General features: G+C 32.4%; 1 protein-coding gene across 1 annotated transcript in view; it reads left to right on the top strand.

Annotated features, from left to right (window-relative positions):
* LOC130636338 (transient receptor potential cation channel subfamily M member 1-like) overlaps window positions 1–9,705 on the top strand; it is a 34,680-nt gene extending 24,975 nt beyond the window's left edge. The window contains exons 20-33 of the mRNA XM_057446023.1: window positions 637–894; window positions 976–1,153; window positions 1,322–1,454; window positions 2,028–2,233; window positions 2,409–2,520; window positions 3,022–3,280; window positions 3,392–3,577; window positions 4,058–4,140; window positions 4,443–4,472; window positions 4,685–4,771; window positions 6,613–6,703; window positions 7,346–7,501; window positions 7,586–7,702; window positions 7,874–9,705. Of these exons, the coding sequence (XP_057302006.1) occupies window positions 637–894; window positions 976–1,153; window positions 1,322–1,454; window positions 2,028–2,233; window positions 2,409–2,520; window positions 3,022–3,280; window positions 3,392–3,577; window positions 4,058–4,140; window positions 4,443–4,472; window positions 4,685–4,771; window positions 6,613–6,703; window positions 7,346–7,501; window positions 7,586–7,702; window positions 7,874–8,020 (2,043 nt within the window). The 3' untranslated portion in view covers window positions 8,021–9,705. The remainder of the gene's footprint in view (window positions 1–636; window positions 895–975; window positions 1,154–1,321; window positions 1,455–2,027; window positions 2,234–2,408; window positions 2,521–3,021; window positions 3,281–3,391; window positions 3,578–4,057; window positions 4,141–4,442; window positions 4,473–4,684; window positions 4,772–6,612; window positions 6,704–7,345; window positions 7,502–7,585; window positions 7,703–7,873) is intronic.
* The last annotated feature ends 2,514 nt before the right edge of the window (window positions 9,706–12,219 follow it).

A 12,219-nucleotide genomic window follows, 5' to 3' on the forward strand; every position in this document is an offset into this window, starting at 1 on the left:
AATTTTTCTTTCGAATTTTTTATCTTGTATTGCATGTGTGTATTTTAAAAAAGAACTGTTGCTTGAGATAAGTAAAAAATGAAGTCAAAGCGCAAGGTAGCTGCTTGTTAATAATTATTGAAATTTTAAACAAGCAGAAAAATGTGAAAAAAAGGAAAGGAGTATTATGTTAGGTAATAAACTAAAAAACTATCAAAAAGTAAAAAATCTCTTTTCACGTTACATCTTCGTATATTTTCCTTCTCAAAAACCTAGAAATGAACTAGTTGCGACTTAAATTTTTACCAGCCGTCAGTTTCCATTGATCTTTCTTTTCAGACAAGAAATATTTAACCGTTCAGTTGGTAAAAATCGTAAACTTTTGCAACACGTGAAATCAACTTTTCTTGCATTTAAATTATTTCTGAATATGGGAAAGATTACGACAGAGAAAATTAGAAAGAAAATTTCTATTGTTTCTAATGAAATATTTCACCGTGTATTCCCGCCTTTACAGTTCTTAGTATTTCAGAGTATAGTTTAATACATACAAATATTTTTTCCACAAAAAATACACTACATTTTATCTTTCTAAATTATTATTTTCTTTTAAGGTTTGTAAATTTATAGAGATTTATATACGTATTATATATATAGGTGTGTCAAGTTCCTAATTGTATAAATTATAAGCATAAAGTGAAGGTATGGTGGTCAATGCATTGGAACAAGTCAGACTTAGTAGGAGTCGTCGTGTTCTTTTTGGCATTTGCACTTCGTTTTGCCCCTTCTTTGACATTAAAAAAAATAGCACACATTGTTTACGCATTTGACATCATGGTTTGGATTGTACGCCTGTTGGATATCTGTGCTATCAGCAAAATATTGGGCCCATATGTTTTAATGGTGCAAAAAATGGTAATGTATTTTGCTACTTTTGTTTTTCCCTGAAAAAATACTTCTTAAAGTACCCTTTATGTCACTTTGCTTTTATTTCAGACTGTGGATGTTATGAATTTCTTGATAATACTCTCCGTATTCTTGTTATCTTATGGAATTGCACGATATGCCATTTTACTCCCTCAAGATGATTTTTCATGGAGTTCATTTCGACATATGATCACAATTCCATACTTCGAAATGTATAGCGAAGTGTTCTTCGAGACTACCGCAAAGCGTAGGTTTTATCGTTGTTTGAATTCACATAAGACTTACGATTAAAAAATACATATTCTCTGTACAATGGGGAATACCCCGAAAATCACTAAAACAAAAGGGCAAGAGTGGGAAAACAAATACAAAACCAATAAATTATACAATTTCAAAAAGTTTCGTTTCTCCTTAGAGAATGAGACATTATTTGGTACACGCTACGGAGAGGACAGTTCTTATTCGCAACCGATCGTGCTCTTCATCTTGGCTGTTTATTTAATTTTAACGAACATTCTGCTGTTTAATCTATTGATTGCGATATTCAAGTAAGTTTGCAGTTTTATAGCATCAAAGTTACTATAGAACGACAGACTACATCTTTCCCGAATTAGTTTTCTCTTGATGTACCGCTGATATTTCTCAACTTTGACAACCAAAATGAATGCGATTTTTAAAAACCCTGCCTCAAACTTGATGAAATGTGAAATCTTTATATTTATACAGCATACAAACAACTTATTGAAAAAGGTTTTCTACTTTTGTTCTAATTGACCTTTGCTGAAAACTGAGGCTTATGAGTACAAGTCAAAAATTAAGAAGACTTTGACCACAACATTAATACCACCAAAACAGCATTTTCACATATCAGATTGAGTTGGAAAATAATACACATACCAATTCAATGATGCTGAATATGATTTTCAAGTCAAAACCTCAAAACATCAAAATTATTTAATTCGGGAAACGTGTATAAAGGTACAGGAAATGCAATAAAAGTAAATTAGAACCAAAAGACCTTATCCTGTTTGCAATAGGCTTACATAATTAAGCCTGTTACATAACCTTTTTTTACAATTATTTCTTATTTGTTTTTATTGTTGCCATTTTTTTCGACATAGTAACACCTACAACACTGTTCAAACAAATTCTGAGCGCATTTGGAGATTCCAGCGTTACTACCTTGTTGACGAGTATTACGGGAAACCTGCTTTTCCAATTCCATTAATCCTAATCAATCACTTTGAAATGCTCATTATGTGGCTCATATCAAAATGCAAAGATAGAAATAAATCAAACACATACAAAAATGGGGGAAAAGATGAAAGTAACATACATTTCTATGTTTATAACGTGTTTGCCATTGTGTTGTTCGCATAGAAATATGCCTAATAGACCTCTTTACTTTTTTTGCTCCTTGTAATTTTCCACCAACAAATTTCTCGGTTCCCTTGCAAGTTACAAATAGAGAAGGTCCTATCTATCTGCAAATCTCTTTTTAGGCGTCTATGAACTATTAAGACTGGAAACAAAGAGCAGGTTTTGCTGCCTAGAGAAAAGAGAGAAACGAATTCTTAAAAATCCAGACGAAAAACTTGATTACATCAGAACCAGGTAACATTTCAATGTGTTTAATATTTGTAGAAAAAAGAGGAGTTTTTAAATTTGAATTTTAGTATTTAAATTAAAATCATTTAGGGTGAAAATCCTGAAATAACCCTAAAGACATCGAGAATTTAGTTATCCTCAGGCTCTTTTATTCTTTATTTCAATGTTGGGCAAACGAGATAATTGTACATTGAGTGTGGAGTGATGACCTGTTTTCTTCACTTTAAACCGCATTTTTGTTTCGCTCAGTCAAGAGATAACACGTTGATTTACGTCTTTTGCAACAAAAAACTGATTCTATTTTTAGAAAATAGTTTCTCCTTAATTCTTCCTGCTTTCTGTCATAAATTTCTTTTCTGTCCGAAGGGTACCTTTAATTAGTAAAGTTCTATTAGTAAGTCCACGTTAGCATAATCAAATCGGATGCTAGCAAAAATCCATCCCTACTTTCTGAATCGTTATATGCAAGTAAAATAAATGTATTGTATTTTCCTAAACAATACATAGGGTTGAAAAGGGAAAAGAACGTCTTAAAAAGACAGAAGATGAACTTGTAGCAATAAAGGAAACCTTGATCCACAGCACAAAACTTATAAATATATGTTTAAAACGCATTGAAAACAAGCCTTTAGCTGCAAAAAAAGTTGTAACGCGGTTATCCTCAAATCGAGATAGAACAAACTCGAATGCCATGCTGACGAAACAAATGCAAAAACTGCTAACCAAGGCAATGGATCAAACAGATGGAGAACGCGTAAATAAACCAGTAAGTGATGTACATCGTTATTTCGTTTCGTTTCGTATCGTATCGTATCGTATCAACCTTGCTTCTCAATTATATCTTGACGCATGCGATGATATTTCACTGATTTTTTAGAATTCACCTTGTACGCCGTCTGCACCAAAAGAAGAATCTTCTCACAATATTTTTACTCGACAATCTCTAACTAGTTTGAATGAAGAAGAAAGTAACGAGAGATGTCATGTTTTGTCAAGATGCTCTCGTTATCCATGCTCTGAAATTAAACGTGTCACTGTTGATGATCGTTTCGTTAGCTGGAAGGTATCTGCAGTTGCGCAACTTTCTTGGCCATTTGAAATAAATTTTATTAGGATACAGCTGAACCTTCTATGCTGTTAATAATAGTTAAAGTAACTTCTTCTCTTGTCCTTTGATGGCATTAGTATGTCTATTTATTATTAGCCGTATTCTGTGAATTCAAAATGGCTGCTTGCCGCTTCATTTGGCATCCTCCTCAGAGTTGATAATTTGCTGACGGATGGCCCCGTGGATTTTTCTACGGGTAAACGACTAGTCTCTTCTTATAATACCCGTATTTTGTTTAAAATGGCTGCTGATTTGCTAATTTACTAAGGTTGGACAAAATAGTTTATCTTAACGGGTAAACTTTATAAATAGATGTTATAAATATAACTCTAACAATAGGCCTTTTAACGACAACGACATAAAAACCGTTGCCAATAAAAGTGGGAATTCTGTGTACTAATAACCTACAAGATGAATGATTTTATTATGTTTTAGGTACCACTTCTTGATTATGAACCACAATGGTATATTGCACCTAACGTTTTGCCCGGTCTACCAGAGGTTGACGGAGAGTTTGAGTATGGGTCCACTTGAATTTGCGCTGTAACGTTTGTGATGTTATATCTATTTTTATTAATATATCAAACAAGAACATAAACTTTGTTTTTATACGGAAAAGCTCCCGTATAAAAATCGTAAGGAAAGCGTAAGTAAGACGCAAAATAGCAAAATCTGTTTTGTTATTTTGCGTCTGTGATATGAAAAATTGTATTGGAAGTTTTAATTGATATATCCAATTTCTAAACATTTACAACAAATCAAATTTTTGTTGAAATAACTGTGCTATGAAACAAATGCATTATTCCGGTTTATTTTTTAGCAAAGTTGATCATGCAGTTGGTTTGCCTTTGTAAGAATGTTTTTTCGGTTTATGTACAATGTAAATTGAACTTATTCTTAAAAACAAAAACATGTGCTTAAACTTAATTTCAGTCGCAATCTTAGAATAAACTAATTTTTTTCATTTATACATGTATATATATTTTTTATTGCTGCATAAAGTGTCAATATAAATGCTTTATAGAGCTTCATAGAACGTTGCAGTACAGAATTGTTTTTTAGAAATCCTGTAGGGAGAACAGGTCTTACTGGGCGTGGCTTGCTTAGAAGCTATGGTCCAAATCACATCACAGAAGCTATATTTACCAGGTAAATGATCCATTAAAGGAATTCCGGCATTGGACGTGATATTTATGCATGTTAAAGAGGATAAAAATTTCATAAAAAGTGTTTTAGAATTTATTAAATATGTTTTTCAGCTTCAAATATTTGCCCTTATGACATCATCATTGATGATGTAATGAGGTATTAAGCATAAATTAAGATTTGAAATATCTTGCAAACTTACATAATACCAAATAATTTTAAAACTTCTTTGTGTGAACTTTTGTAGTTTATAAATGATCTCAGCTTTAATTACAGGTAGGAATGTAGCTAATGTCTGCAATACTTACTGAGTTTCAATAACTATCTATTAGACACCTGAATGTGAAATTTTTGGGTCCCATACCTTTCAGAAGCTTTGATATTGGCTATTACTCGAAACTACCCCTAAAAATTTCTATGAAACCCTTGTAATGGGGAAATATAATAACTCTTGTTAGGATTATCTGTAGAACTTGAAACTTACAAAACAACTTTGTTTCATCAAGAAGAATCATTTTGCATTTTTTGGACACGTGATTAGTCCGATTTTTTCGGATTTCACCCGAAAATCGGAATAAAACGGATTTTCGGACAATTTTTGGCAATTTTTCATCCGATCTATGTAAAAACCAGGAGATATGTTAAATAACTTTTATGTAGCTTTCAGAAACTTCAAATAGAATGTAAAAATTCGATCTAGAACAAAAGTAATTGAATTTTAAGCAGATAGTAGCATTTTAAACAAATTTCTTTTTTTTTTTTTTTTTTTTTTTTTTTTTTTTTTTTTTTTTTTTCGCCAAAAGAAATTTACATACAACTATTTCAAAATTACAGATACAAGTTCTACATACACATAAGTACAGGCATAAATTTCTACATTAGGATATATATATATACATATATATATACATAACTGTATCACGTACGTAGAATAAAATGGCAGGAGTAAGTAGAAGACTATGCAGTCTTATCATCTCACACCTTATTATATTATTATTATATTACCTTATTATATAGGTTATAATATTACCTTATTATATAGGTTATAATATTACCTTATTATATAGGTTATAATATTAACTTATTATATAGGTTATAATATTACCTTATTATATAGGTTATAATATTACCTTATTATATAGGTTATAATATTACCTTATTATATAGGTTATAATATTATCTTATTATATAGGTTATAATATTACCTTATTATATAGGTTATAATATTACCTTATTATATTTCAAGCTTTTTATGACGTCACAACAAAGTTTGCTGACGCAAACAAAAATTTATTGCTGCCATTTTATTCCTTTTGTGACGTACTATAAGTGTGCTAAGTTTGATTCAATTTGGACAAGCCTATGAAAAGTTATTGAGGTGGGGCGGATTCCGCCCCCCCCCCCCCTGCCCGGGCATAATATGTTCGAAAAACCCCGGACCGAATAGGGTTAAAAGCGAAATTTCATGGGACTTGATAAACAACTTCTTATTTTCCACAACATATCAATTATCATTTCCAATGTAGGAATCTCAGTGAGTTTAATTTCTCAAGGTTAGTTTCCACTAGAATTGCTACAAATGATTGTTCGCAATTTGCCCAGAAAACTATGTGGACCGAGTAAGGCGAGGATAAACCCTAGGTGAATAAAATAAAATTCATCAACTTTGATTAAGTGGGCTTTGAGCGAGATGCTTTACACGAATTATTCAATGATGATTGAACACGAGATATGCGTTTTATTTGTATTTGCTAAATTTGATTCGATTTTTTTTTTAGAATGACATTGTTTCTTATAGCTATTCAAATTTATGTATTTAACAATAAATAAATGGTTTTGTGTAGGTTTAAAGATTCAGTTGATCCAGGAAATGACAGACCACAAATGGAGGTTTTAGTTATTGAAAGAGACATAGAAGAATTTTATCTTCCTTCGGTAGAATTTATTACTTTTTTGCAACATTTCCACAATTATCTTTTTTCCTTATTTTTCTCTTTCTTTTTTTTTTACCAATACCGCAATTTTTTAAACCCCGTGTTCTTCACTTGCTCACTCATCCAGTATTTCATTTGTCTACTTGCCCTTCCCATCTCTTAACTGTAAATCTTTAAACAATACACCGACCGCTCTGTGGTAGAGTCTTCGTTGCTAGCAGCACCAATAGGAACTGAAGAGGCTATCCCATGTAAACAATTTCAATAAAAATAATTCATTGAAATCGTAATTCTCTTCAAACTGTTTTTCCCCTGTTTTAAAAGTTGTCCTTTTATGTACTCATATCTTCACTTCTATTTTTCTTTATTTTTTTCATACTTTTTGCACGGTTTCCTGACAAGCTTTCTGTTTCTATTTTATGTTTCCTTAGATATTAATCCTTCCTCTGTTACTCATTTTTTCTCTCTGTATTTTATTACATTCTACGTTTATTTCCTCTCTGTCTCAACTTTGGTTAGCCTCTTTATTTCATCAATTCCTCTTTTTTTCCTGATTATCCTTATTTCCGCACCCACAATTAAAAAGGATCAGTTTTTCTGGAACTGAATATATTCTACCTTTTTTCTGTTTTTTTTTCTCCAGGATATGGTGACCGAAAGTAACAAACCTATAGATCAACTTCCGCGTATACTACGGGAGTTGTTTAACTCAAGGACATTGAGGGACCATCAAGTTAGCGACAAAAGAATTTTCAGTACTATGGCAGCTCTGAATGCTGTTATTAGAAATCGCATCGAGGTGCATTTGATAAGCTCAAATTATTTGTTTTTTGTTTGTCCATTTCTGTATCCAATTTTGCACAATATAAGAAAATTATTTTAGGTATTTCGTGGTTACTTGGACGACCAGAGAAACACTGACAATGCTTGGATAGAAACATCCGTATACAACTATATGAGTGATGATAGGGGCAATTCTTTTACTGCTTTTTTTATCCCTGTATGTTCTTATTTTTAAATTTTAATTTTAATGTTTTGACAAACAGAATTGTTCCTTGATTAATAGAGTCTGTTTATGAATATTTTATTCTGCTTCTTTCAATGTTATTTCTAAAGTTTTTCCCCTGCCTTGTATGCACTATTTGTGCTACCTTTTACGTTTCATTTCTAGGAAGAAAAAGCTCAAAAGTTGCATTTAAAATGGGTAGATATGAACGAGAACACTCCTCTGATGAACGATCGAATTGCGTACTTAGAATTTGTCGCAAAAATACATGGTGCAGATTTCAGTGAAAACGACGATTACTGTTTTCCGTAAATGCGATTAGTGATGGGCATAGGTGTCTTAGTGATCAATTTGGACATTAATTGTTGTTTTTGTTGCATATATAACTTTGTCACATTTAAAGAAAAAACCTGTTAAGGATCGACGTGAAATGGCCATGTTTTATAAAAGGTACTAATAGAATTAAAGGATTCAGAATTTTATTTTTTTATTTTATTTCTTCTGTTCTGTAAAGTATGTTAATAACATAACACACATGAACTTGCTCTTAAAAATGCTGGACTAGACATTAATATTCAATAAATATTTATTTAATTCTAGACATAATATTTTTACAAACTGCTGATTTTGATTATTTCTTACAATGGCGGAACGACATCAATTAGCTAGTAATTTGCATTCGCTAGGCTGCAAAGGTATTTACTTTTATGGCAGTGTAGGTCGAGTAACTAGCATTAAAAACGCACTGGATGCACTGTCAACACAGTCAGCATTATGGAACAATCCGCTCACCCAGGGTTGGTGACGTGGGCTAAATTTATTACTCTTTAAATTTTTATATATAAACAAATAACCTATAATTTGAAGTTTGAAGTGTGATGTGATCATTGACAAATGCAGAGTGGGAGTTATATACATAGAAACTGTCTTTTTAATGGATTGTGGTTAAAAGCTCTGAAAAACTATAATATATGTCCTGAATTGTACATTAAAAGGAATGGGTTAATTAATTAATAATTTTTTTAATTAATATTGAGCTGTACCGTACCGTTTTTAGAAGTTTGCATTGGGGTGGTGTTGGTATAGAAAATCATAATTTTATATATTATCCAATATTCTAACTATTGCTAGGTTATTTGTGTACGGCGTTTAAATACAACTTCTTTGTAGTTATTATAAAGTTGTTATTATGTTACCTTAAATTGTAATACTGTACCCAACATTTTACCATCTCTATAATATTACCCTTCGTCTGTTCGTCTGGCTCTGCGCAAAATGGTACCGCAAGTACAGGAACATCCGAAATGCGGTAAATAAAGACGGGCGACCCCGTGGACTTATCCACGGTCCACTGACTATTCTTTATTATAATACTCGTTGTCTGACTGTGAACCAATCCAAAAACCGGGTAATTTTGTAGGAGCATCAAAGACGCCAACATGTCAATATTTTAATATTTTGTTACTTTTGTGAGAACATTAAAACCACAAGCAGCAATATTAACTTAGTTTCAGAGCAATGATCAGAACAATCTGAAACAATAAGAACTTAAGCCACTAAAGAAGCTGATACTCAGTAAACACAAAGACGTCTTAAAGACGTCTTTTCTCGTCTCCAGCTCGTTCGGACGTCCTTCGACCAGAAAAAGACGTGTTAAAGACGTCTTTATTTGGTCTTCGTTAGACCAGTCAAATCTCGTTCGAAAGAAACGTCTTAAAGACGTCTTTGTTTGGTCTCCGTAAGACCAGTTAACACAGTTAGCACAGATAGTAGTTTACATTATTAAATCATAGTCTTTAAAGAATTAGTTATAATGACAAAATAAATAAATAGGTGTATTATAAGAAATTTTTGTACTTCTTTATGTTTTGGGTTACTTGGAATGTGTATAATATTTCTGCTGACATCTCTACATTCATACCCCCGTACCGTGAAAGTTCGCGCCTTTTTCAAAATATCCTTTCGGCGGATTTTTTTCAAGATTTTCCGAAACACCTAAGGCCGAGCTCTTTGGGAAACAATAGAAATATCATAAAGGTAAGTCTACACTTTTATTTTTCTTCATATACACAAACATAAAAATGGTAGGCAGATGCTCGTCTAGCTATCTAATACTATAGTATTAGGTAGCTAGAGACAAGTACCATTTCGTCTGATAGACATTCATATGGATAGACCATTAGTATCTAGTGGTAAAAGGGGACGTTTTGATAACGGCGACACGACATTACAGGGATTCAGGCAAAGCTCCTGTCACGTTACACAAGGGAACATTCGCAACTTGGTAAACCTGCTTAGGATTATTCAGCCGTGTTGTTTTTAAAACGTCTTCACACACGATTGAAAAGCTTGGTTGCTTAAAAAACTCAAATTGTTAGCGTTAACTATACCTGCAAAAGCAATAACCAACGATTTTTTTATAATTAAAGTATAATGAACCACTTCTAGGAGGACATTCAATAGCAAAATTTTTATCTAAAACACTCGGAAAATCCCATTTCTTTTCACAATCAATTGCTACTCGTGCTTTAACTACTGCCAATTGATGTAGACGAATCCCAACAGCAAGACATTGCAAAGTCCCACACAAAGTCTTTCTGATGTGTTTTACGGCTTCGTTTTGAGTGTTACCACGTTCTAGCTTAGCTCCTACCAATATCGACAAATTTTCAAATTTAGTCGGAATCATAAAAAACATTTAAAAAAAATCATGATCAAGTAGCACCGCTTCTTTTACCAATGTGTGTTAAGCACATTTCTGTTTTCTGTCCTAAAAAATTGTGTGCACACAGAATCTTTTGCGTCTACGTTCTATTTGCATTTCTCTATCACTTTGCTGCGGCAATATCAATATTCAACTCCTGATTTTTCGTCTGTGCACCACAGCCGCCTTGTTTTAATATTTCGCCTTTAATTTAATTTTTAGAGGAGGGCATATTTTGTACTATAAGTAAGATGTTTTTATTGCTAAAAAAGGAACTCGATTAGTACTAGGAAACTCGAATCCTTTTGGATTAACAAAGTTGATATGTAGAGAATACCAATTGCATGATAGCTGAAATATGCCAATACTGAAGCTTTATTGAAGAAATTTAAGTTGAAATACAGTTGAGTTGGTCATAGATACTAGAATGTTTTCTTTCAAGTGCCAATGCAGGCACATTTTCTCAGTGGTCTTTTTTCCTGTCCCAGCCATTCTGTCAATCAATTCCAATACATCTATATTAATGTATGAAATCGGTTAAAGAGATTAATTCTCCAAAATGAACAAAAAGCGTATGAAACAAAATGGAATGAAAACAATTTGAATCTCCAACTAACTTTCTTGGAAAAGTTTTATGCTCTGCTCGAAATATATACTTATGGCATTTAAACAAGGCTTTCTTACAGATAAAATATTGTACAATCAAGAAAAACAACATATACATAACATTAAAATTGTCAATAAACAATATTTGTGTACACAATAAACAAACTTTCTTTGTTATTTGTCAGGGAAACATGTGAGAAAACCGGAGAATTTATATTAAAATGACCTAACAGTTTTGTCCGCTTAGATTATAAGTTATAAAGCATAAATACAGGTTCTTGATTGGTTCACACCAGTAAAGGTGGCTATTTTTCCTCCTTCCCAGGGCCATTTTCTTGAATTTTTACTTTTGGTACAAGAAAGTAAAAAAGATCCTCAGGTAAAAAGTTTGCAGATAGAAGAAACTTCGTCCACCGAAATGCATACTGAGAACAATTATTCCAGAAGCTAAACTAAACTGCTAAGCTAAACTTCCGCTAAAACCTTTTTAGGTAAAAAAATTACTACAAAAAACCCGACAAATGTAAAAGGCTATGGTATACGTTGACAATCAACCAGGTGTTCAAGGTCCCAGTAAAATTTGTTGTAGACAAAATAACCCTTTTTGCACTGGCTTTATATGGCGTCAACATTCACAAAAGGTTGCGGAAAAGAGCGGCGTCTCCTGTTTAGCTACGAGTGTAATTTAAAAATAACGTAAAAAAAGATCGCCCAATGACTGCCTGAGAGCATTTGTTGTACCATTGTGGTAAAGTTCAATTGTAGTTCGATTTTGTGCCGAATGGTTCTCACTAGTGTATTTTCACCAGAAAATCAAAACAGCTTATTCATTCGCATCGAATTTTTGAAAAAAACGTTTTATTTGAATAAAATAGAAAAAAATACTAATTTTCAATGTAAAAATGCTGAATTTGTCGCAGCCTTTTGCTGCAAACCGAAAGCCAGAAGATGTCATATTTCAGTTACCATGTACCGTAAAACCACACCGCGCTGCACAACGTTTTTCTTGATGTTAATTTAGTTCTAATTAAACTAAATTTATAACTTTTCTACGACAAAAGCTACAAAGAAGTAACTGGCTGATTTTCCATAGAATGATATAATAATTAAGCACAAAGGATCAAACAAAATCGTGTTCAAACCGTGTGACCATGCTGCGCTAATGTTGTGCTTTGACAGAGAGAATTTATGCTGTGCTATC

This window comes from Hydractinia symbiolongicarpus, chromosome 1 (assembly GCF_029227915.1).
Source record: "Hydractinia symbiolongicarpus strain clone_291-10 chromosome 1, HSymV2.1, whole genome shotgun sequence".
NCBI lineage: Eukaryota > Metazoa > Cnidaria > Hydrozoa > Anthoathecata > Hydractiniidae > Hydractinia > Hydractinia symbiolongicarpus.